The 27,657-nt window shown below is 40.5% G+C and overlaps 1 protein-coding gene across 1 annotated transcript in view; it reads right to left on the bottom strand.

Annotated features, from left to right (window-relative positions):
* itga9 (integrin, alpha 9) overlaps nt 1-27,657 on the bottom strand; it is a 94,033-nt gene that overhangs the window by 54,744 nt on the left and 11,632 nt on the right. Inside the window, exons 4-15 of the mRNA XM_066690522.1 lie at nt 26,321-26,444; nt 25,599-25,666; nt 23,046-23,175; nt 21,925-22,010; nt 21,527-21,589; nt 20,343-20,480; nt 19,476-19,581; nt 18,248-18,342; nt 17,723-17,813; nt 16,831-16,876; nt 15,149-15,303; nt 13,012-13,172 (exon numbers count right to left, since the gene is read on the bottom strand). Coding sequence (XP_066546619.1) covers nt 13,012-13,172; nt 15,149-15,303; nt 16,831-16,876; nt 17,723-17,813; nt 18,248-18,342; nt 19,476-19,581; nt 20,343-20,480; nt 21,527-21,589; nt 21,925-22,010; nt 23,046-23,175; nt 25,599-25,666; nt 26,321-26,444 — 1,263 coding nt within the window. The remainder of the gene's footprint in view (nt 1-13,011; nt 13,173-15,148; nt 15,304-16,830; nt 16,877-17,722; nt 17,814-18,247; nt 18,343-19,475; nt 19,582-20,342; nt 20,481-21,526; nt 21,590-21,924; nt 22,011-23,045; nt 23,176-25,598; nt 25,667-26,320; nt 26,445-27,657) is intronic.

Below are 27,657 nucleotides of genomic sequence, written 5' to 3'. Positions count from 1 at the left end.
AACTTTGCATACTCTTGCTTAGTGATTTAAATAGATTTTTGTGTATGAATATGTGTATTTTAGATTCTAAGGTCAGAGTTAAGTACAACTATATATGATACATTTTAAATTGTCGACGGCACCATTCACAGTACAATATCTGCCTTTTCAATGCAGACAAAAACCTATGTAGATGAGATGTGCTGATTTAAAAATATGTGTTTACCATATACAGTATTGTAAATTATAATACGCCTTAATTGTAACCTGTCAGGCTGATTAAATGACTGCTATGCCTGGTCTTTTTCATGTGTTTTAAGAGATAAGAAAAGTACAAACAGTCGAGTTTTCTGAGCTGACAAATACTACTTCAAAAGAAACTCCCACCCGACATGAAGACCCTGAATGTATAATATCCTTATCACTTGAACCAGAGTGAGACCTCTAGGAAGCAAACAGGAATGTCAGCAGAATGGTATTATTTCAGCTGCAACATGAGAAAGTACAGGTGTGAGGGTTACACACAATTACAAATTACATCTGGGCCTAGATGCCTGTTTTTCTCATACAATCCTAAAACACTCTGCCTTAAGACCTCATTATGACTACGATTCCATGATATACTCCTCCTGAATGCCAGGCAGAAGTCGAGGCCTTATGACCACCTAAAATAAACACAATTATTATTACTTATACTTTTTTTTTAATATCATTTCTTACAGATCAGTAGCCTGCTTTGTTTTCACACCTTTAGTTATTTGAGTATTTAACCCACCTGGAGCTCAATTACAGATGGTTAAAACATACGCAAAGGTGTATTTAAAAAGATATTTTGCAATTACTGTCAATAGGCTGAGCACCGATTTTGCTCTGAAGTATCACCTCCTCTTCAACAGTGAGAACTGACAGAAGCCTCTTTCCAAGTGAAGAGATACACTTGTGCATGTGTGTCAATCACACAAAATAGATATTCACTGAAGGAAAACAACACAGGATGTAAACACAAATGAGGAAACTGAGCCAAAGTGTAACAACAATGACGTGTCCTTGTGACTTTCACATGATGACCTGCATATGTCTTTGCTCTGGTGCAGAGTTTCTCAACTCTTGTCTTTCAGAAACAGCGCAAATTGGAGCGAAAAGCAAAAACCCCAGCTTGACAAAAGCTATGAGTGCAAAACCTAGGAGTTCGATTCCTGGCGGGCTTCCTTTTTCTATCCCTATTGAATCCTAACCAAGCTTTCTCACACTTCCTGCATAAAGAGATGACTCCTCTGACTGCACACTGCTGCGGAGAGTTCACATTGTTGGGAGTTGTTTCAAAACAAACAGTCCATTCTGCTCCGTTCTGCCAGAGCGCTACACTCTTACACATGATCCTTGTCTAGAGGTTTTCATTGAGATAACAGCTGTGCAGTGGTTCAGGCCCATGTGGTCGGCAGGTGTGCAAGTGTGCGCCAGGCTCCAGTGCTGCCCACCTCAATGCCAACCAGAGGGATGCTGGGGTGAGACACACGGGTCATCCCACACTTCCCCACAAGCTCAAAGAACAGCTATGTTGTCTCCCATGCTTCATTAGCACCTCTAAATGTTTAAAATCACTTTTAATGACAACACAAAACATGTCACTCTGGAGCACAAGCATTTCAATATCACCCTGTAAATGTCTGCCATTATAAACGCACATGCTGTGGCTCTAAGGGGTATTTGTAAACCAACTCCTCAGCAGCACACTCTATTTATACTCAATATACTCTGTTTAGAAGTCACCAAATGCTTTCCATTTGCCTGTTGTGTTATTTTATACATCGTATGGAGTTTCAAGGCATCCACTCTTATTCTTTATAGATAAGTACTGGAGCCACTGTATAATTAAACGAGAGACAGATTGAATTTGTATTTTTTGTTTAATTGTATCTATTTTCTTGGCATGGCATAAATGAAAACAGAAAAGGGAAAGGGGGGGTCATATTGGACCGTAAACAGGATTCTGAACCTCGCAGTGTAAAATAAGATGAAGTTTGTTTTCAAGCTCAACCTGCACAGCTGCGATATCACTCTCGCTAAGTTGGGAATGACAGCATAGAAAGCCATGAAGCACTAAGCATTTCTTTGCCTTCTGTCTAGGGAACACAGGCTGACTGTTTCTGTGCCCAGCATCACCTGTTAGCCCTAAAGTGATACATTCAAATCCCGCTTTTACAGCTTGGACAACTACCCGTCTAAATATACCCTGCTATCACATTTAATGAAGTCTCTAGGAAGGAAAGGACGTGTATCAGAATGTGCTTTAATGAGTTTCCAAATCTCAAATGGCGCCAGTGCAGAAGAGAAAGGCTTTGCAGAAGGATAATGATATGGCCTAACAGGAGATGTGGAGATAGGGCAAAGAAGCTCAGCTCAAAGGACAAAAACACCAATGTCCTGAGTAAAAGTTGGTGGAGAAGCCACCACTGGTTTAACGTGAGGTAGAAAGTCCTTTGAGATAGTAATGTAAACCCTCACAATCTCAAACGATTCTCTGAGGAGTCCAGAGGGTGATAAATGTGAAACTATTATTGTACACAAAACTGCTCCGTCCAGTGCTAGACATGGAAGTTACAAACCATTTAAAACACTGACACCTTAAGTGAGAATAATATCTTTAATATTTGAATACCTTGTGAGTAGTGAGAATAGCTACACGGCCACATAGACTGTGCATTTAAGGGAAAGAAAAACTACACACTAGTACAGGCAAATCTAAAAGAATTAAGATCACAAATGCGATGAAAAAGAAGGTTTCAAAGCAGCCTCATTCAGGGTGTGTGTGCCTCCAAATTGTACTTCAAGGTAAACAGTCCTTGGCATGCTAGTAAACAAATAGATGAAACAGAACAATGGTGCCTCTTCACTGTCCACGATAGGCGTTACAAATCAATGAGGTCTCTGTCTTTTTTACCAGCCCCTCATGCATTCCACGCAGACATTGATTTGTGAGACTCGATTTTAAAGTCTTGGCAAATTACACTTATTCTCCCCGTCCTGTCTTGGCAGATGTTTTACAGGTCTTCTGCACAAAGAGAAGGAAAACTCAAAACATATCATAAATAACAAATGGCGAGCACCTTCAGAGATGCTATGGCCAGTGAGTAATTCCTGCTGGAATGCAATATATAATATGTGCCTCTGCTTTTCAAATTATTTTTTACAGTGTTCTGGTGTTTTAAAATGTAATTACACGCAGCAAGCGTATCCCAGCACTGCCGACCAACACTAAACAACAAAGTCCCGATAATGAAGAGGAACATAAGAACCAGTTGAAGTTTCCAGCTTCTCACATTCTTCAAAAACTGATCCCCATTAATAAAGCAGCTTAGGTGTATCTAACAAGTTTTTGGCTACTGTATGAATCCTTTGCATTTTACAATCAGCAGCATTCATCTTTATGCTTTTGATTTAGAAATACTTACAGGAGCTGCTATATCTGCCTAATATACAGCTCTGGAAAAAATTAAGAGACAACTTTCTTAAATCAGCATCTCTACATGTATGGCAGCCATTCCATCCCATTCATATTTTTATTTGGAATTTGGGAGAAATGTTGTCAGTAGTTTATAGAATAAAACACAAATGTTAATTTTACCCAAACACATACCTTAAATAGTAAAACCAGAGGAACTGATAATTGTGCAGTGGTCTCTTAATTTTTTCCAGAGCTGCATTTATTTTTTGGCTAAACTGCCCACCAAGTGACAACCATATGTTCTATAACACATTCCATCTGATTCTGCAATCCTAACTTAGGCCAAGGAACAGAGGCCTGGTAGAGTTATGATCCAAAGACATGCCAGCTAAGAGCTGAGTTTCACACTACACAATTCACCTCAGGAACACCATCACCTCCAACATGACAAGAAAATCGCGTCTGCTCCCTGTCTCCTCAGGGAAAACATCTAAGTTTGTTAAGAAAATAAATCCTACTAGAACTGGACTTCCTACAGGGAAATGCAGATGAAGATAGACCAAGCGAAGACAGGTTCACAAGAAATCCCTGCCCATTTCTCCTTTGACCGGGAACATAAAAGTTCAATTTCTCAATAGAATCCAAGAAAGTATTTCAACGCCGTCTTATCAGTGCTCCTAACTAAGAAAACAACGAAGAAAAAACAAGACTAGGACTCAACTGGTGGGTATGAAAAGGCATTCAGTCCCCGCTATTAAGCATAAGCCAACTTGGAAAAAAATAAAAATAACAAATAATTATCTGAAAAGGCAGACAGCTGATACCCTTGGTCAGCTGACTTGTCACAGTTGGTTGTCAACAAACTTTCCAGAACATTTTGCTCAACATTTCATCATTAACTCAGTACCTACTTACATAGGTGTAGGTTTAGGGGGGAACAGGGGGATTTGAGACTTGTAGCACATCTACCTCCCTGCTCAACAACTCAGCAAGCACCCCTACCCCCCAACTCAACATGTTGTACTCCCCCCAGTTCTGACACGAAAGTTACACCACTGCCTACTTAAGACATTGTTGCAAGTCACCTCCCATGTGCAACACAATAAAAGCAAGATTATAATTTTTTTACCTCAGTCATGCCCTGCAGAAAACCATATGAGTATAGACTGATGGCTTGTCAAAAAAAGGTATAGATACTATAAGCTATGTTTTTTATCACAGGAATAGTTTAAAAAAAACAAGCATATTCAATCACATTTACATTGCAAGAGCTGGCAGCATAACTTTTTTTGTTATCTATAATAACTACCATAAGTCATAAAACAGCGAGAGAAAGTGAAAAGGGAGTAAAGCTAGGGTCTGGAATGCTGTTTTCATTAGGCAATGATGAATATCAAATGCACTGTTATTATCTTAATTGCTAACTCAAACATGTAACACGAACAGAGTGCTATGGTACTGATTAATAATAAGAAATAAATACACTATTACTAGTCACTTGAAGGTGTGTTTATGGAAAGAGTAAGACTGCATGGAAGATAAAATAGACACATTGAAATGACAACTTCATTCTGAATATCTCCAGATCCCTACAGACTGTACAAAGTCACAGAATACACAGTTTTAATGCATTTAACCAAATAAAGACAGAACTAGAAAAATCTCATTCGGTAGGACCTTTGCATTTTACTTCCACCCTGCCAGACACGCTTGTTTTCTGTTTCACCTTTTCAGTTACAAAACAATGGATCCATTCAAAGTGAAGTCATCGATACATTTGAACAGTGCAGTGCTTTCGGGTGAATGTTTCCCAGCACAGCGCAAGCGATAGCAGTGCTGTTAGTACTTTCCCATCGCTGGTTCAACATGAACTTCTGTCTACCCTTCACAGCCCCGGTCAAGCTACTCAAACTGTCTGCCTTCATGGTTGCTGAACTCCAAACACAAGCACAGTCATCACTCATTCTCACACGACTTGCACGGACGGGCCGCACTGCGGAGCACCGCCACACTGTTAAGGTAGCGCTACAGCCACCTTCCTCAGTCCCCAAGTCACAATAAAGGGGTACAGAAGAGGGTCTGGCTCAATTTGAAGCACAGCTGCTTCCTATTAGCATTCCTGGGACCATGAATAAGAGGCGAGCTTTGGCCATGTGGACAGACACCGGAGCTAGATGAATGACTGGACAGGGGAACCACATCAACGTTTTTTCTTGCTCTGCCAAATTTCTTGCAATTAAGGCTAATTCCATTTTCTCACATATGTTTAACTTCACACTTCCTCAAACCCACCCACGCACACATGTGCACGCACCCACACATTGGCAGCAGACAGGTATCGGAACCCTGTTGAAAACAATGCTATTCAGTAATTCATGCGGTTCAATAAATATTGTTTCTTCAGATCACACTGTGAGCATTCTTTTCTTATTATAGACACACGAGATCCTAATAGTTTTCTTATAGTTTGTTCATCTAAACTTATTTATCACTGATGTCCTTCCAATGTTAACTGGACGCTCATTCACCCTAGTGAGGAGCTGTAAAGATTTGAAATAAACATATTATTGAGGAGTTCACACTCAAATCCAAGGCTGTGGACGTGAATACTGGAACATGTTGTATGAGCTCAGTTCCACAGCCTGGTATGTGTGTGTCCAATTTAACAAGAGAGGCACAGCTGCCTTCTGGTACATGTCCAATGTGCCTACACTGCTGGTAACATACCGTCACCCTCAGTATTGGATGAAAGCCTACCAATAATTCTGCCATACATATAATACTGTGCACATAAGTAGCAGAACTACCGTCTGTAATCAGTCCTCAGTCATTAAGCCCTGCTAGGGTGCATGATTCCTTAGCATGCATATCATTTTTTGGACCATGGGTCTTTTAAGCTGCCAGATGTGAGGTCTGAAGAGTTTGTGGGTGAACAAGAAGAACAAGGATGAACAAGGATGTGCCCTATCCAAAGGAAGGAATGGACAGTAATTACAATGGAGGCTAGTGTTTAGCACAGAGCATGTTAATGGTGAGAGGCTGCTTGGCAAGCGCAATTGTGTCTGTGGTTCATACTGTCCTGGACCGGCACATCATGTATCTGGGGATCACAATCACACACTGTTTGTCAGGTCTTTCCTTCGCTGCAATCCTAGGAGAGGACCGTCTCTAATTTAAGACCTATGATCACGAAGTCCCAGACTAAACAGTGCATGTTCCAGACAGGTGGCCGTGTAAATATAGTGTGGAGATTGCTGCACTGAAATGGGGCAATTTGGGTGGCAGCAGTTTTTGGTATTGTCGTTAAGCATGTTACTGAGATGAAAATACATGAAAAATAATGTGATATATAAAGCAACTAATAGCAACAGATTAAGAATCAACAACCATTTATTAAAGTACAATTTACAGAAAACCACCATTTATATAATGGGTTTGCAATTAACAGGGTTTTAAGGCTGTGCATAAAGAATATGACTGCAAATGAGTTAAATACAACAGAGGCACATAAATATGTGGGAAATAGAATAATAAACAGCATGAAAACTGGCAGAGGGACTGAACAGACAATAAAGCATCAAGGCAACCATGTGAGATAAATTACTATGAAGACACAAGCGTGGGCTGGCATCAGCGCTTGGAATATTTCCTTGCTTGAGGACACGGAAGGTGATACAGAGTCTAAGAATTAGTCTCTTGGCACCGCAGTGTAAATCCCTCAAGCTTGACACTGGATTGGGAATTATAATTTAGTATTTAACTCATTCTAATAAATGAACAAGGGTGTTCAACACTTTCTCCAGTTTCCCCACTTCACATATGGTCTGTATCAAGCAAACAACACTCATTACTTTAAAACAAGTCTCTGTTTTTCTTCCTTTAGTTAAGCTGGGGAAAAGTACAATATCAGCTGTCAAGACTATTCTCCCATGCTTTGTTGCACAGAAGACTCGGAGCTTTAGTAAGATTATCAAATTATTATTTTTCAAATTTACAAAGTAGAATGGAGAAGAGATTTCAGGAAGCGAATGATTTGTTTTATTATTTAAGTACAATACTGCCTTTCATCTAACTCCAGAAATGCATCTTAAATCACGGACAGCCGAGAGAATTCAGGAGCTGTATTATGACTGTTCAAGGATGCTGGAAATGTGTTTGATTTTGTAGAAAGATGGGCTATGAGAGAAGAATCCTGGTCAGGCCTCTAATCTCCAGGGGGACTTGAAGCTTAAAGCTCATGATTTATCCTTATTGTCTGCAGTGACCTTACATTGTACCGTTCTCTCTCTGAGGGATCCTGGCCTACGAAAAGGCATAATTGATAAATGAGTGATATGTCATCAGATTTCCGTGATTTAATTGAGAAACTGACATGCTCTAGCTACACTAAGGATAGCTGTTAAAGGTGGGTAGGGACAGTAGAAATATGCAAAGAAAGTGGTCAGGCCTAGGTTCTGTGTCTTTTTTGCAAAGGTTCTTGTTGTGTACATTTGGCTGCTTCAGCACTTTGATGGATACATTTTATTTTCTTAAATTGTTTCATATGCACAGTATTGTCTGGGTCTGCAAAATGCATCCCATCTTGTCATAAATAAATGCAGAGTCATTGCTATTAGGATTGAAAATGACAGGCTGTTATTTACATTATGAAATAAAAATGATGGGTAATAAAGTGTTATTTATAGCAAAAGCATTCCAGGGCCCCCAAACTGTCTAATTTCTTCTACTAAGAAGCCCACTATAACTAATAGTGTCCTTTGCATCTTTAAGTGTATAATCTTATCATCATAAATTATATGATGTCTTGAATGAAGGCAAATGCTATAAAACAATTACACAGAATACTCTACAGACAAATAGTAAATTAGTATAAGACAAAAGTAAGTCTCACTTTGAATGACCAATAAAAAAAGCTTTTATGAGAATATATGTATCTACAGTAAAAACTGTTTTTTTTACAGGTCTTCTGGATTCCAATGAATATCACAAAGTAGAACATCCGTAAAAATGTCCTTACAATTCAATTAAAATTTATAGAGCTGTGCCCATCTAGTCTATGAAACTATAAAATAGATATTCAGCTAAAAGCACAATAAACTCAGCTAAAAGCAGTGAAAAATTTATCAAAAGTTATTCCTGTTCACATAAATCATCCTTAGGAAAAAAAAAAAAAAAAAACAAGATATAAAAATGAATTGTAATAATTGTAAAATATGAATCAACAATTAACAATTAGTTAATGCAATGGCAGCCATGCACACTCAATACATATCTCTACATCAGTCCAGGATTTAATTTCCTCCAGCTAGCACCTGACATGTTTTGTGAACATGCAGAATACATTCAGAATACGTTTATTGAATACTGCCGTCCTTGTTTAGTTTACAAACGAGAGGAGGCCATTTGACCCATCGTGCCATCGTGTAATTGTAAGGCCTGTGCAAAAGTAATCTGCGGTGCACACCAGCGTAGGTTTTAATATAGATGATCTAATGCAGGTTGGACAAAAGTAAATGAGAACATAAGTTACCTGCTTAACTTAAAAACACAAGTCTATTTACCTTAGAAAATGGGAGAATAGGCCCAATCAGAACAGATAAACAAATATAAAAAGATGATTTCAAAAATGGTTTAGGAAACTATCCCAGCAAAGTCCCTGCTGGTGTTGTACATGTCCTTTTCCCAAGAGAGATCCCAGTTTCCTGTGGAAAACTGGTGAATCACCTCATAAAAACTATAGCAAATTTTTACTGCACTGCCTGCTGATGACCCGAGGTGCTGTGAAAAGGTAAATCCGATGGGCCAGGGTCTCAGTGTACTGTGTGCTGCGAAATCCCACCCACGAGGCCTGATCCCATTAGTGGTAAAATCAAAAGACCAGTTATTTATCATGCTGTAAACGACCAGGCCTTCAGCAGTGAAATGCAACCCTTGTAACCGGTGATGTCTTTTTGCCTCAGCTGCCCTCTATTCATTAAGTCCCCTTTAGAAGACAGATTACAGTGCTATCGCCGCCCGGGAGGTCACTTAACTGCTTTAAAACGGCCAATGATTTAATTAGACATTATCGCCTGACTGTTTGTTGCCCTGTAATTATCTCTGTAAGTCAGACCAAATAGCTGTCCATCACCAACTCCCCGCTTAACATAAACAGTAGCTTCCACTGCGCACTTCCCGAATGACAGACAGAAGCAGCGAGTGCGGGGATACTTTCAGAGCCATTCAAAATTCCCCGTTTCACAGCCAGTCATGTAACACAGGAAAGAATGAAACAAATGAAGCTGTTTTTTTTTAATATATGACTTTTTAAGGTTTCTCCCGCCATCTACCATTTCGATCAATGTAATTATTTCCATTATCCAATTATTTTCATTCATGATTGAAACCACTTCTTTAACATACCATTATTAGCTTCATGGCTCAGCTGGGCCACACAAATATTACAGCACGTCTCTGGCATCTTTAGAAGCAATTATGTTCAATCAAAATATTACAAGAAGCTCATTACTGGCTCAGTTTGAAAGACATATCTCCTTCTATAGTGTTTTAGTGCAGCCGAAGGTTATATTTTACAAACGGTTTCCTGTGAGCGCAAAGTTCATGCTTTTCAAAGTTTTGATTCAAACACTGTGCCGAAGGTTGAAATGCAATTATAACTAGTTGCCTCTCAATTACAGTTTCATCAAAGCTTGTTTTTATTATTATTATTATTATTTTACCTGAAACTGACCTGTACACAACATTTCAAAATCAATTCTGGACCAAAGTGTCTGCTCCCATTTGCAAATAATTTGAAAATGTCCCAACTGTCATAATGGATAACTCTTGTTCACACAATGGAGAAACTATGGTACAATGTGAGTTTATGCACATTAGAGTAACTGAGTCACGTCACGCAATTTTCTTTAAAGCCATCTTTAAAAAAGTGAATGTCTAAGTCATCATTGGCAAAATCAAACTAAAAGAAAAAACCCAAATAAGTGTGTTGGCTTAGCCTGTTAAAATTCGTACAATTTCTTGAAAAACTGTGCTCTGGAGCAAGAAGTTTAGAAAATTCTCCATATGTCTCAACATCTATAGACATATCTAAATCAAAAAACAAAGAAACAAGTCAAAACGATGCTGTCAAACTACACAATCAGATAGTGAAAACGTGACTTGTGCAACCCTTCTGCAATGGGGGTGAAACTGCCACAGGTCATGTGAAATGAAAAGGAAGGTCATGTGAAGATGACATATGACTTGAAACACAACATATCTCACATGGGGCAGCTTGACATTCTAAACTTAAGACATGATGTCATCCCACTACGGGCCAGCCAGGCCATCTAACCACAGCGTTTCATTAAGTGTGTCAGTTCTGTCTGATTGCTAAATTAATAGGGGTAACTGGTAACTCTTTAGAAGCATGATATTGTTTTCTAAGGACTGAAAGTAGATAAGGTTTAGTTATTTGCACATATCCATTAGTTTGGGACACTAATGACACTAGCTATTGAAAGTTCTGTAGAATACAATGTCATTTAAAATAAAATACAAATCTCTCTGTAACCACTGTAGGCCATGGAATGTAATTTAATGCATTTCCTGTTGACTAATGTTGAATGTGCCATCCTCACATAATAAATCAATATAACCTCAGAAATACATTTCATACATGTACTTCTTGGTTGTGTGCAGAGGAATGCGAGAGGAAAAAGCTGAACTGTCTGCAGGATTTACACTCAACATTTTGTTAATCAAACAAGCTAAACACAGGTTATTTCATGGCACTGTAAATGCCATGTTGCTCAACATCATGACAGGGAGCAGATGCAACAGATGGGGCAAGGAGACCACAACAGCTCTTTAATTTTTTTGTCATCGGCTCCACTAATAGCATAAATAATATTGCCGGCACTGTGGGGAATATTCTCTGGAATCCACAGACTTCGCCACTTACAAAGTACTGCACAAAACTCCCCAGCTCCCCTACTCGGAGCTGCACCTGCCTGGCAGCCATCCACTGCAAGAGTACGGATCTCAGTGCAAGCCATAAGGAAGACTGAAATATTTCCTAGCACTTGTCAAAACAAATTCTCTTGAGTCTCTGGGGACAACATTTTCTCTCGGTCTGGTCCTTTTAATAGACTTCCCATACAAGAACCTGTGCTAAGTTTATCCAACAAGTGTTCTGACAATCTAAGTCATTCTAATTTAGGCCAGAAATTGCAACTAGCAGTATCCTAATTGACAGTGGTCTTTAAACAATATTAATATGTTCCCTAGAATAAGAAAATTGACTTTTGCAGAACATGAGAATACCGGATTTAAATAAATGTATGTTATGTATATTCATAGACGTTGAAATGTATAAACCTTTCCCATCTAGTTAAATGGCATCATTTTCATATAACCATTAAAATGTTTTAAAAGTTTTTTTTTTAGAGGATTACATTTTTTTGTATGTTTTTTTTTCCCCTCTGAGGCTAGATTTACCTTAATCTTCCACAGATTTTCTTCTCAATTCACGTTTTAAAAACTTAATTTTTGAAAGACAACTCAAGTGTTATGAGTTTGCTCTTGACACAAATACACCTCACAGTCTTGCGGATTCAGGGTATTATAGGCAGAGCTAAACGGTGCAGTCAAACACTTCAATGGAAAAGGAGGCCCACTTTCTTGGGGGAGGTGGGAAAGCCCTTGAGACTGTAGAGCAGTTTAATGAACGAATCAAACGCTAATCAATGAGATTCACTGGTCACGGTATATGAATGCACCGTCTATTTGAGCTTCTGTAGAATCCAGGCAATAAAGATATTATTCAGATACTGGAGGATTCATTTCCTGTTTAATTTCATAACGGTGTCAGACTTCACATTCAGTCCCAATAGATGGACAACTTCTAAAAAGGCTAGTATGACAGGTCTACCTTTGCATGTGAATCTTGGAGCGGTGAGCATCCAGTCAGCATCAGGTTGATAGGAACCAAATGTGTTCTTGCATTTCCACTCATTGGATATGCCAATCATGCTTTTCTTTTTTATTCAAAATATCCCAGAACTGGAAATTATTATTAGTGCAGTGTGAATAGTCACAGTGCTCTACAGCTCAAAGAATGGACCACGGGATAGAGACGCACAAAGCTTGAGGCACAAACATAATAATAAACAGGCCTGGTAACCAGAGAAGACAGACAGAGAAAATACAATACTATGTTTTATGTGTATGTATCTTATATACATATATTTTGTATTTGACTGATTCATAAGAAGGAAAATGTAAAACATTGATAATAAGAACCAGTTTTGTAAAGCTAAACAAAAACAAAAAATTCCTAACCCTTTTTCACCTTGATTTCCTTTAAATTAAAAGAAAAAATGAACTTCTACATTAGCAGGACTTCAACTATGACTCGATTTTTTTCAAACTGGTATACAAATTCACAGACAAACTGCAGCTATGATCTGTAAAAACACACACATTATTTTTCCTGCACTTTACGATGCAGTTCCATGCTCTGTGACACAAATAAGTCAATTAAGGATATCCAATGATGTTCCCATGCCACACACAGACAGAACCATGAAGACCAGAGAGAGACTCACCCTGACGTAGGCCACATAGTGCTGACACCTCTCACTGTTGACTGACAGGGAGACCATCTCGCTCGCTGTGCTGGCCAGCTCTCCGTTCAGCGCAAACAGCACCCTGGACGGCTGGCCCTTCTCTTTCTTGGTTACGTCCGCAGTCAGGTTATAGATTAGTCCTGTGGAAGAGAGTGAGCCGCGGAGGAGTGTTTACTACTGAACTGGACAACAGTAGATAAAGGAAATAAATGAAATGCCACCGAATACAGATTTTTTTATCCTACATACTAATAGGCATTTTTTGAGGATAGCTGGTTCTACTCAGCTAGTCACTTTGTTGATATATTTACAGTATAGAGGATGAATGCGATTAAAAAACAGTTAAGGTGTCCATTTGAAGTAAAATAAAACAGGGCCAATTTCTATGGTTGTTCTCCTGGTTGATATACTCTTACAAACCTTTGTCTGCAGTTGAGGGGGGGAAAGGAGGAAAACTGTGCCTCACTACAGTCTGCTTCCAGGGCGTAAGATGCGTGTGTCTGTTGTTTTGCTTCAGTAAGAGCGTTTTAAATTGCAAGTTCCTTTCTTTTTCCCCACAATGATCACAAGACTCAAATTCTCTACCATTTCTGCGAGGGTGGTCGAAGGCTCTTTAATGTCTCCTTGCGCCTCTCATAGTTCTAATTAGGAATGAAGAAGCTAAGATATATAGTCTTGGTGTGAGGCACAAGGTCCGTGCTCGCAGAAACAACACCGGCAAAAGGCAGGCTGAATTCCATAGTGCAGGGCTGGCTCAACATAAGGATCAGTTTAAATGATGCGATTCATCTTTCGCCAGACTATGCTGTGCTGTGTAGAAAGACTTACTGTAGATTTAGCATTATTATTAGAAAACATCTGTGGCTTCAGCCTATCTGGGCAGGACCGAATTGATGTAAAAGCACCAAGAAAATCAAAAAAATATTAAGAAAACATGTTTTACTAAAGATACATGGATGCCATTACCTAACCCCCTAGTAAGAGGGGGAGTGTGCTCTTAAAACCTATCCAGACACGAGGTGCTTTTCTTTCCGATGTTTGTGCCAGATTTAAGCTGCTGTAAAACAGAAGGCTCTTTTTTTCCCTCTCTCCTTAAGGAACACATTACGTAAGAGTTTCATTTTCTAGCTGCTCGAATACAAAGCACTTGGAGTGCAGGGTCACACCCACAACCAGGACAATGACCAAACTGTCTTGAATGTCAGCTGATGACTGTCGGGTGATAAAATAAAATCATAATACTAATACCAATCTGTTCATAATGCCATGCTGTAATTAAAGAGGGCTTGCACATTATAACATGTTTGCAAGTCACGTCAGGGCTGCAGCAACATGACACAGCTCCAATACACTAGAGGGCAATGCAATCCTACCTTTAATATAGAGACCTGTTGGCCTATACCATGCAATGTTTTTGACAATTATAAGTATCATGACCACAGAAACTACTTTTAATCAACACTAAGATGCATGACACCAAATCTCTGTTCTGCAGCAATGCTGTCAAGTTTTTCTTAATTGCACATCAACTTCACATGATTAATTGAAAAACTCTGCCAGGGTAGGCTGAATAAAGTTCTTATCCAGGGCAAGATCTTGATGAGCGGGGGAAAGAGAAAAGGTGTCTCCAGGAAGGAAACTCCTTTGAGACAAGCTGCTTCCTGCTCTGAGGGAAATACTGCAGCACCCCCCTGGACGTCAGCCATGTCAGGCCTGGAGCTCAGACACACAGTGCCTTTCTGTCCAATTTGCCACAGAGCTCGCAGATTTTCTTTTTCATTGAATTACAGTAGCTGTTTTTTGGTAAAACAGTGTTTATCAATAGTGTACCTTCAGGTATGAACAGGTGTACCAGACAATTTTTGTGAGAAAAATTATACATGCATGAGTAAGAATAAACATATTGATCATTTAAAAGTTCCTGAACGATCGTAACAGCGGCCCGAAGCCCAACCCTAACCAATAGCATTTCAAGCTAGACCCATTCAAATCTAAACTCAATTCAGTTAAGTTTTGACCAAAAGAGTCAGAATCAGCCACGCAATGATCAATATGTTATTCAAAACAACCAAACTGAAAAATCAAGCCAGGTGTTCACACTGTAGACAATGTTTACCTATTTCTCCTGGCACCTGTTTTCCTCGGAAGAGCAGACAGATGGTGACGTTGAGGCAGTTGAGGTGCTGGGAGCCATCGTGACACTCGGGGGCCGTGATGTTGATGGAGACCGGCAAGAAGATTGAGATATCCACTGTGATGACAGGCCTGGACCTGCAGGGAGAGGAAAGCCAGGGGGCATTTAAAGGAGACGAAATTCAAGCTGTGAGGAGCAGTGTGCTCATTGTCTCTGTGTCTTTGATTAAAACACAATGCTTCAAAGCTTCTGTGTTCTGTGTGTTGGGAGATAACAGGGGCTCACATCCAGTTCAAGACTGACTTTTACCTACTGTTGTCTTGACCAGCCTGCAACAAGCTCCCCTCATCTCTCCTCCTGTGACAGAAGACTGACTTTGACCCCTCTCTGCTCTCCCTTCCTCCAGAGCCCGCTCCTTTTCAACCCATGCCCCTGTGGTAGAATGGTAGAACGACCTTCCCACTGAGGTCAAGACCGCACAGTCCCTGACCACCTTCCAGCGGTTACTCAAGACACATCTGTTCATACTGAACTTGTAATATAGCAGTTTATTCTTCTGAGCTATTAGGCACTCTGGTAATTGTTTAAATGAATGTGATGATCGAAATACTCAGCTGCTTGCTGCAGAGGATCCCTTATGCTACTGGCACGCACTCGAACTGTTCGCCTCATCACTCTAAAACACTGTTTGCATTTCACGCTAAAGTGCCTTTCGCCCAACAAAGGAAGAAGTGCAGAAACCTACGCAGAAAATGTTCTTTCGAGATGTGTCAAGTACCGAGATCCTTATCTAAGCAGTAAGACCAACCTTGCAGATAAATCATCAAGCTAACAAAAAGAGGTGGATGACCATTGTTCATTACTTTAATTAACTAAGGAAATGACTTCAATTCTAATGTCAACTCACGGAACAAACGGAAACCTTTTTTATAGCAACCATGGTTTGTTAAGTACAAAAATAGACATTTCAAAACATTTTCTAATTAATGGCTTTATTTTTCATTTGCTAAAGCTTCACAGCCTCACAAATAGCCTTGTGTCAGTGAGTGATTTAACCGTGGGGGATTTCCTACCATGGCACATAAGTCAGAGGTGTGAGATAGCGTCATTGTCCTCCCAGGGACATGGAGGAAGATGCAAACCTCCAGTGTACCATTTCACAGCATGAATAACAGTGTAGTTACACACTTATTACACAACCACTCCCACTGCGCTGCTGTTATCAGGCAGGAGGGAACATACTAACATTTTGTTTCCTCTAAAGAGGCTCCAATCTCCATCTCAGGCAGAAATAAGCAGTTTTGCATGTCAAGAGACTCTATGGAGTGCGAGAGCATGCGCTGTTCCTGCCAGCATCATTTGCCTCCAGGCAAACCTTAGAGCGGTCAACCATAATCACTGGGCTTCACTACAATGCCCCAAAGCTCCTTTGTTACAAACTTTTCATAGAGCGCAAAACAGTAAATAAACATTTCCCATTTCACAACCTCTTGAGTCTATTTCACCAGCTCTGGACAAACAGTCTCCATTGCCCAGATGCATGAAAACCCCAGGACTGCTTTATTTGCGTGAATTCCTTTAACTGCCCCATGACTTCCCATGACACAACTTCCGTGTCCCACAGCGCACACGAACATCTGGAATGCAGTAAACTGAGCGCTCACCTCAACAGTACGACGTTGTCTGACATGAAGGCCCCAATGGTAACATCTGCAATAGAAAACACATGACAGGTGAATAAAGGCAGGAAAATCAAGCAATACGTGCTGCCGATTTGATCTGGTCCATTTTACAACTCAGCACACTAGAGACAAAGACAGAATTATACTTCTGTTGCGTTTTTTTTTTTTTTACAGAAATGGAACATGTCTAGGTTGGCCTCATGCAAAAGCTTTTCCGGTGTTTTAGGACATTAATCTGAATCTGCTCCGCGTTTATGAATTCCCCTGACTCGGATGATCATATTAAATCTATTTGTGCAGAAGGAAGAGTCTCCAGAGGCTTTTGAAAGGGACAAATGGGGGTGAAATAGATAAAACAATCACATCCCCTTAGTAGATACCAGATCAATCTGAACAAACTATGTATTATAATGAATGGGTCCAAATGGATGGCTTATGCTTCCTGGAAGAACATGCTAGGGGAGATGGTGAACTCTACACACTCCTGTTGCTCTCCCGTCTCTTATCTCTTTTCCATCTGAATGCTCTCACCAGGTCTCCTAGCACCGAGGCAAGAGCCAGCTAGAACTCAAAGGAGTGATCAGCTCTAAACAGAGGCTTGCTGAAATCACATTTACTGTCCTTTTTACTTTACTTGTCAATGAAACAGTATTTTACTGTCATCAGGTGTACTTTAAGAAGACACAGACATAGAGGGTACATCTGACATCATCCAAATACTACAAAAGCTACAAATACTGAACAATAACAGACTTTATGTTTTAGCTTCCAGATGACATCACTAGGCTTCAATGATTTGTGTTCTGCAGTCTAAGACCCTGGTAAGAAATGTCACGACTAACTTCACCTATTTTCTGCTTCAGACAGGCCTTACCTGGATATGCATTTCCATCCATGTCCACAGTCCCGGAAATGGACTGGCCAAACATGCGCAGGCCGGGGTTGATGCTCTGTCCTGACAGCCTCTGAGGGAAACATGGTTTGGGTCGGTCTTTGCATTATATCCGATTCTACATGTTCTGTATTTTTTAAATTATTTTATTAACCTTTTCTTTTTCAGTTTTTTACAGCCTTAGAAACAAAATAATGTTCTCAATCTCCATTCTGAACCCACTTCAGTTCTCAACCAAATTTCTTTGTTATCTGATGCAGATAGTACAGTCTAGATAGTGTCTATAAACACACATACTCCGCAGAGACAAACATCTTTGTGTCCTGGAAGTGCAGAGTTACAAGGAAGTGATAGATAAACACAGCAATCATGCGCACTGAAATGTCTTTCTGTCATTCCTAAACTATGGAACTGTTGCAGAATTCTTGTTTTGCAATGAACTGAGAAAGAAGCATTCGATTGCAATATCAAATCAATGGCGAGTTCTTTTTCCATGAAGGTAATTACCATGGAGTATTTATTCACAATCCCGTCAGCGTCACCATGGTAGATGTACACTGCTCCTGCATAGTCATCTTCTTTGGGGGCTCCTATTGCCACATCTGCAGTGGAAAGCGAGGGAAAATTAGAGAGTTAAAACGGGGGAAAATGATCTGATCATAACTGTGAATCTGCTGCCTTTCTCTGCCTACCAACTCAATAAAACCTGTGTTTGTTTAAAGCAGACGTTGTGCACCATTCATTCCTGAAGTAAGTCACTTTATATAGACTTCACAGCTATCGAGGCTCGTATAAAAGTATGAACGAGTGCAAAGAGGAACGTGAAGCTCAGGGAGCAGGGCACACCATCTGTCTCTCAGAGGCAGGTGTTGATTTTCTGGGGAGGATTTTTTAGTTAATGTTTTTAAAAAAAAATGCTGAAGGGATTGCTATAGAAATGCCACTTGACTGCCTAATTGTAACTGAGATTCTTTAAAATGTAAAATTGGAACAGCGAGGAGTGCTTTTATCCAGAGCTCAAGTCTGACCCATCTATTGAACTAGGCATGGTATGTTTCCAAAGCAGAGGAGACATTGTAAAACCCAAGTCTAGTATTATTTGGGGATTTCAGGTTTTTTTTGCAGTACAGTATGGAAACAAAAGTACTTCCAGTAAAGTGCTATAGTATTGTCATGGGAAATGACTGGGCAGGGATTCATGCGTCCGGCTATCACAGCTTCTTCCTCCTTAGTGAACAGCTTCCAGGGCTCCCTGGTCCAAACGCATGGCACTTGCCAAGAATAACCTGTGATTGACTCAAATGTGCCAAGAAAGATTGGCATGGCTTTCTTAGGAGAACAAAGAGCTGTCAGTGTGTCACTTACTAGCGTGTGTCCCTATGTCTTTAAAAACAATAAACTGATGATTCATATAAGAAATTAAATATTTTGTAGCCAAAAAAAACCCAAAGTGTTCAGATCCTTATAATACAGTTATGTATCAGGGCTAATTCAAACACCCTCCAGTCCTTTTTTCAAAACTGGGATTTGTTTCTGACAGCTCCCGAGATATTTGCACTGATTGATTAATTATTCAGCCAGGTGTTTTGTGTCTCAAATGCCCTTAATACCTTCAAACACTTTAAATTAGCATATCTTTTTAAATGCCCCTCCCTGTCTTGAATAAATTGAGATTAAGGATAAAAAGGGCAAACTCTGACAAGAAAAGTCCAAGAGCTGAGAGTGGAGGGCAGACCTGGGAAGCCGTCATCGTCGATGTCCCCCAGTATGGCAATACTCTCCCCAAAGTGGGCATTGTAGGCATTGTCTCCATTCAGGATCTCCTTCTCCTCCATCACGCCCTGCAGCACAGAGAGCACACAGGCAGACACAGTGCAGTGTCAGTGTTGTTTTATTTCCCTTTTTTATTTAGAATGCAAAATTGTTTCCTTGGAAAAATAATACATTATTTGAATTCAGCAGTAATTTATCACATGCTTTCTTTGCAGAGTGACTCAGGGGGTGAACTCTAAATCAGAGTCACTTTCAGTGCAACCTTCGTTTTCTTTAGCCATTGTTTAACCATCCGACATCCTTATATAAGCCTGGAAGAGAGGAAGTTTCCTCTGAGAAATGCACACTGGGTCAATTTGGGAAATACACATCAAGGCTTTGGTGTCAATCAGAGGATACAACTAATGCAACTAATAAAGCACGTTCAGAAGCACCCAGGCATTAAACATGGGATGCCACCGTCTACTCCACCCCATACAGGCCTGGCAGCTTTGAACAAACTGTCACCACTGGGCATCTCACAACTATAGAGGCATACCCTGGGACTAGGATTGTGTCACTTAACACAAGCCTTTAATAAATGAAAGACTTAGAAATCCTCAAGAGCTTCAGCATACAAGTGAAAAGAGGGGAACATTTTAATACTATGTGGTAAAACGTTTTGACGTTTTGCTTTGCTTTGAGTGTACAAAATAACAATATCAACAGCATGGTGAAGCTGCTTCGCTGATGCCAATACATTTATGACTGCTCTTACAACGCTCCAGTGAACCCCGCAAGACCAAGCGAACACATGTGGGGTTCCCGATGTGAAAGCCAGCACACTCACATTGCCCCGGCTGAGGAAGACCGACACCTGGCCCTCATCTCTGATCTCGCTGAACATGGGCGCCCCCACCAGCAGGTCTGACAGGCCGTCTCTGTTCAGGTCAACTGCACATAAGGAGGAGCCAAAGTAAGAGCCCATCTGGAACCAAGCCGAGCCACAACAGAGCATTCAGTCAGGTTACAATCGCCAGGCACTTCCTGCAGCTTGCAATCTCTCCAGTTTGTGTGCTGCTCTTGTGATCATCCCTATCATTCCTCAGGTATCATTATTATAAAAAATCTATCATTGTTAAAACTTGCTGTTGCCAAGGAATCATCGTTCAACCATATTGCTACTGTTACTACAATCTTAGTTCAGATTCCTGCTTTTAAAATGGAAAAGCTATATTGGCAGAAATCAGGGTTGTTTGTTGCTGTTTAACGGGGAACTTTCCATGTCAGTTATCCTTTAATTCTGTTATTATGGCGTGTTCTCTTTCTTTGCTTTGCAAAAGAGAAGAAAAACAAACTTGAAAATGCTAAGGATGAGGGGAATCTTTTTGGGTTGTTGCTTTCACTGTGTTGTTAAATGTCACTTGCTTTGCCAGAGCAGGTTATGGCAAAGACAAAATTAATCAGATACATTTTGACAGTTTACAATTATTTACAGTTCAGGATTATTTGTGCAAAGGTCAAAGCAGTTGAATGACTCAGTACATGATGACAGTATTTCAGTATGAAGTGAAACACCGCAGCTCAAATTCAAACACTCCTCTCAGTTGAAATTATGAAATCTCTGGCCTGAAATCTCACAGAAACATTTAAATAGGCAGAATGTGGCAGCACTGCTTTTGGTTGATCTTGTGCAACCAAGGGGAAGTCTTTGAGCCAGTTGGCTGGGAGATCCTGCTCTCTGAGTGTTATCTTTTCAAGGCCAGGTTAAATAAACTGGTCTGTTAATAAGGCACTAATGTAACATGGGACATTTGTGTTTTTAAAGACCAAAAAAAGGATATATAGTATTATATGTATTTTTTCCAGTATATAAATAACTCTCTCCTTGGCTAGTATTACACATTTTCATTGGCTGGAGGTTTCTACTGGTTTTATTACACAATCTGTATGGAAACCCCACTGTTTTGTATGAAAGTCTCAGAAAACAATTACTGTCTTGAAATACCTAATGAATTTGATTTCTCTGCTTACCTTTTTCCCAGAGGCCTGAAATATCTTCACCAGGGACCCTTTGTCAATCTTGAACATGTGAACCTAGAACCACAGAAATGTGGATTGTAAACAAAATCGGAAACACGGGGCATGAAAACTATCGCTAATTTTAGATTTTTACTGTATTACAATATATTTGTAAGTATTTTGGTGTGTGACTGACAGTGTTGTTTGATACATCCTGATATTTTCACTGCCAAACGATGCACAAACATTTGCCCATGACATGTTGAAGGAGATCACAAAAATAGAAAGCACTCAGATAATAAAGGAAAATGTTGCATAATGCAATGCTGTGTATAGTACAGCCATGTTATCTGTTTGCACAAATGAAAAAAAATGATTTCTTGGCAGGAGGGATTTGAAACAATATCCACCTTTCCTTTATCCCCATCCTGCGGTGCTCCCCCAACAACATCTGTAGCTGTGGGTGAAGAGAAGTGACCGGCTGTCACCGCATATCCTACTCAGAGGGAGAGAGAAGGAGAGAGAAGGAGAGAGAGAGAGAGAGAGAGAGAGAGAGAGAGAGGGAGAGAAGGAGAGAGAGAGAGAGAGGGAGAGAGAGAGAGAGAGAGCTTTTGTTCAACAGCTATACTGTGTTACACGACCCCCTGCTTGAACGCTCTGAATGTCCACCGAAACCCTGGGATCCAGCAATCCTGCACAGCACCTGAAAAGAACTGAGTGCACCGGCCTGAGAATCGAGTGACTCAGACATGTATTTAGCAAACACCAGTGGAAAAAAGTACGGAAGAAGGAGGGGCACACGATGACGGAAATAAAGGAAACGGGATTTGTAAGAAGAGAGCATATATTCCATGATTTGATCTCAAATATGCAGGAGACTTTTCAGAGCGTGCAGTAACGTAATTAAGATTTTATACTCCAATAAAATACAGCGACTCTATTCATGGTACATCAACACTACTGCACACAACCTCATCTACAGGGATCACATTATTTGTATTACAATGTTCCTCTTACAGAATATTCAAACAAAGACTAAACTGACTGTGATTTCCAGGAAAATATTTTACCTAGTGCAATTCATCTAGTATCGTCCAAATTAGATTACTTTTTTTTCTCTGTAAAATATTCTGAGCGTAGTTTATATGAATAGTAAAGGGCTACATATGCTGTACCTTATACTGCATGCAACTGGTACATGTTAAATGAAAGAAATGTGAGCCGAGTGACACGGGCAGGAAATTATATGAGGACCTGCAACAGGGGAAAAATCTTACCACTCGCATGAAACCTATACAGATGTTAAGTTTAGATGACCTCTCTTCAGCCATGGTTAGTTTAGCAAACTATCCTCCAGAGTTTTCACAGAACAGAGTTTTCTCCAACTCCAACACAGTAAGAAGCATACAAAATAAATAAACCTTTACCAGTTAACGTCAACAGACAATTCCCTGCAAGTGAACAGCATGCACTCATTGGCTGCCTCCTACGATGACAACCTTTCTAGCAGGCATTTCGGAGAATGTCTTACCTAGATAGCTGTACCTGCTTGCTCCCACGACTTCGTTTTTCAGGTTGTAGAAAGAGTTTGAAGTCAGGTTTAACACCTTGACAGTGCCAGTCCAGTAGTACGACCCTGGAGCTCCCATCACCACCAGCTCCTGCAAGACAATGAAGGTATGAAAGAAGCTGCTGGGGAACACATTCTCCACACACACACACACACACACACACACACACACAGAATATACTATAAGCAGTAATGCTTTCGTTTCTTTTACAGATCTGGTTGCAGTGCCTACTTCCTACACAATTGCTACAACGGGGAAGATTACACAGTTTGCGGTGATGGGTTCACCTCTGGTTAGCTAGCCTCACACCACGCTGTAATCTCTGCAAGCCACCACAGTCTGAAACTAAATGGCAAATGGTAAGGCTTCCTTTGATGTTCCAAATTGTGCTTTGTATTAAAAACATGTTCTCCTTGGAGATGTTAGTTATATTGTGGTTACACAGCCCATACAAACGACCTATACCATGGTAAACTCACTGCTAAACACAGTGACATCTCAGTCAAATAAACAAATATAGTGAACCAAGAGCGAGCAAGAAAAATGCTACGTTATATCATAAGATTACAATGTTCATGCATTATGGTAAACGTTCAGAAGGGACATTATCAAAATTCATTTTTATCAGTTAATACCAGAGTTATCAGAGTTACTTTCCCCATAACAGCTGTCTAGCATGAGATCAATAGTCTTCCAAAAGACCAAACACAGATACAGTAGCATGCTAATGTCGGTAAAGAGGAGTATTTAAAAAAATGTAATGGGTCGCACTTACAATTTAAAGTCTCCTGCAGGCATTGCACATGACACGGGTATATTATTTTAGCATGGTATTACCATGATAAGCGTAATTGAATTATACTATTTTCAGCTACATTCATGTAATATTATTAATGTTTTTATGTCACCAGAATTAGCTTCTCAATTCATGAAAGGCTACCAGAGCCTGATACGATTCTTGATAGACTTGATCTTAAGATAATGGAAAACTTAATTTATCTGTGTCATTAGAAGGTAACAGAACCAACTTGAACAGGTCCACCCCTGGGGTCTTTTAAAGTGAATGCTGTTAGTTAAAGGCATCTACAGTTAAAAAGGAAACAGGTGCTGGGCATAGCAGGAGGATTCGTGTGATAGTGGAGTTGTTCTTGGTAGCTTTCCAAGCAGATCCGACTGCGCCATTTCTCATGAAAAACATGCTATTAAAACACGTTTAGGGGAGCACTCTGGATATGCCGTGTGTGAGGCTAATCCGTCTCACTCTGATGTGCTTTATTGTTCACGCTTACTCAGCCACAGAAAGCTTTGCGAACGACGTGGTGTTTTGCACCGATCGCTCTCTCTCTCTCTATCTCTCATCTGGAAGAGCGAGTTCTGAGGGATCGGCAGAGACGCCGGCTTCAGTTCTCCCAGAGCAGCCAGAGTCTTAACAGTCATCTTATTTTCAGCCAAGCAGGACAAATAGCTACAACTATGTAGTACTAATTTTCCGACTTTAAAAATCCTAACCTGCATATGTACACAGGAAGATGGAATGAAGGGAGATGATTATCACCAGATATGATTTTTTGCAGAAAATTAAATTGCTAAACATTCATTGGAGCTTAACATCTGATCGAGTACAATCTAATGTTTACACTTTTGCTAGTTCTCCTTGTTCCTACTCAAGCACTAGGATCCTCTGCTCAGTAATTCTCACCCTCTTTGTCTAAAACAGCGACAACTTTAGATATTGCATATTTTATATCACACCCTGAGTGAGCACACCTGCGCTACTTATATAACCATAGTCCTCTTTGTTCTTTTATAGCTGTAAGGTCTGATCTCAATTCATTTGTCTGTTTGTCTTGTGTGAATGCTTGGCATTTACTGAGCTGATTTTAGAAACTGAATTATTTCTCGCCCTTTTAGTATTACAGTTCTAATGAAGTTTAATATGTCCAATAGTAACAAGAGCTACTTAGTTTTTTGGAGGCTGGAGTTGGTGCTCGGTAATGAAAGGGCGCTCTCCTCAAATAAAAAAATCACTTATAATTTTTCACAGCTTGCATTCATGATTCTGTCTTTTTCTTTTTTTTTCTACTTACAACAAACCCTTTCTTTGGTTGAGGTGGTACCCATCCAGACTTCCTGCCCTGTGCCAGGTCTAGGGCTGGGCTTGGGCCTGCTGCTGTTACTCAATTAGGTAATGTCCTGGCATGTGAACCACACTTTACAAATCCCCTCTAGTGTATGTACAGCATGACAGAGTGATGGATTGGCGAATGAATGAGAAGAAGCTGTACAGAGCAGTATCACCTCAAAAGAAGAAAACTACATTTTAAAATACCACTTTTTCCTCAATCAACTCTTCGGCTTCTGCAAAAAAATGCTACATTGTAACAGCCTGGCGTTTTGCACTTGATATATGTCCATCAGCGAGAATCATCACAAATTGAGCAGGATGACACAGTTAACAGCCAGTGAATGGGTTATTTAGCGTACAGTATAGAAGTACACAAACCATTACTGACCTCAGTAAAGAAGCCTGCTATTCCAGCTTGACATGAGCCATGCTCTTCCCCGTATTTCTTCTTATATTCTACAAGAAAAAACAAACCACACATTATTTCACTCAGAGCCATGCCAACATCCCCAAGCCAAGATTTACTGGAATCCTTCCTCTGTTCCATATGGACTTAGTCAAAGCCAGTGTCGCATCCAAAAAGGAATTTGGGTTAAAATGGAGATTTTTGTTTAAAAAAAAGAAAAAAAAGAAAAAAAGAAACGGTGCTGTATTCAGCAAACACTTCTGGGACACACTCTCACATTACAGACAATATTAGGCTTGGATCGCCACAGACAGCTCTGTACTAGTGAAATGTATGACAAACAAGCGGTGGACTAGGGGAGCAGCGAGCATTTTGGAGATAGCTGTCAGGAGAAGGAAGGAAGTGAAAGGCATAAGATCGGAAATGTTTATCATTCTTCCTTTGTAGAAAAAAATCAGACTGTTATAGAAAACACAGTTCAAGGATATGGACACACATGTATGAGGAACTTTTGGGGTTTAATTCAATGTTAAACAGGAGCATATGCTTACACACACACACACACAAGCACGCACGCACACACACGCGCGCACACACAGATCAACAGGTGTTTGGTTGACATGGGTTTCACTTTTGACACGAGAGCGCCTTTCCCAAACCTCCTTCAGTTCCTCGCCTCCCCGACTCACAGCAGTGCCTCTTACCTTCATAACACGGGATGAGGGACCTGGTGCTGCCCTGCAGGTTGGGGGGGATGACGGAGCAGAAGCCGTGGGGCAGGATTTGCTCAGCTGCGTAGTAAACGTTCTTCCAGCGGTGCGCGCAGGCCTGTAACACACACGGAGGAGCGTCAGCCAACAGTGGTGCTATTTAATCATGGCAAGAAGGATTTATGATTTGTGGGTGGCTGGGAAACCACACTGCGAACTGAAGAGGGCACTGCAGGAAAGAGCTCTTGTCAAGATAAACTCAAAGAGCGCTCAAGCTTCCAGAAGAGACGTTTCTGTAATTTACTCTGTGGGTTCATCTATTGTTCCGGTGTTCTTAAATACTGCCTCAACCCTTATATATTTTATATTTTTATATATGAATATTTTATTCAACTGCTTTCTATTGGCTCAGAGGCAAAAATGAAATAACACTGGTACAAGGTATTAATTTACAAAAAGTCACAGTTAATATGACTGACCTGATGTACTGCTAATTCTTTTGTACTGTACGTCAATTATAACTCCATAACAACTGTTGTTCACTGATTTGGCTTCGAAGGAAGAAAGTAAATAGCAGCCAAGCAACAGACATATGACATCATCCAAACAACAACAAGATCCACCCATCCTGTGTATAAAAGAGGCCACTGGAAGTCATGATTTTTAAAGAGCATGTGTAGAAATGCACAGAAGAGAAAACCTCTGCTTAAGGCACAGATTGTCCCCTATAGTCCGGTCAGTACTGTTCCCTATAGTCCAGTCACCACTGTCCCCTATAGTCCAGTCAGTACTGTCCCCTATAGTCTGGTCAGCACTGTCACCTATAGTCCGGTCAGCACTGTCACCTATAGTCCGGTCAGCACTGTCACCTATAGTCCAGTCAGCACTGTCCCCTACAGTCTGGTCAGCACTGTCCCCTATAGTCCAGTCAGTATTGTCCCCTACAGTCTAGTCAGAACTGTCCCCTATAGTCCGGTCAGCACTGGTGCCAGTCTGATCCTGCCTGCTGTGACCAGGATTCCCCAGCCTGGTGCACAGTGTCAGGGACAGAACAATCAGGGACCAACAATCTGCTCGAAACCCTATGAACAGGACGGGACAAATGGCCTTCTCTCAGTTGTTCGTTAGCTTTTCTGTTACTTTCTTGTCTTAAGTTCCTAATCATCTGAGCTAAAACTACAGCATGATGCAGAGCAAGAGAGGGGTAACGCACACATGTGGAATCCTCTCGCTGTTTGTGGGGTCTGACCAAGTTGCACCCTGGGAAATGGAAAGTCTGAGAGAAGGGCTGAGCTCCTTCCAGGGGGGCCCCTGAGCTCGCCTGGCCCCCT

Source organism: Amia ocellicauda, chromosome 18 (assembly GCF_036373705.1).
Source record: "Amia ocellicauda isolate fAmiCal2 chromosome 18, fAmiCal2.hap1, whole genome shotgun sequence".
In the NCBI taxonomy this organism is placed as follows: domain Eukaryota; kingdom Metazoa; phylum Chordata; class Actinopteri; order Amiiformes; family Amiidae; genus Amia; species Amia ocellicauda.
The sequence above is the reverse complement of the archived record's forward strand: the minus strand, read 5'-3'. Positions and strand labels throughout refer to the sequence as shown.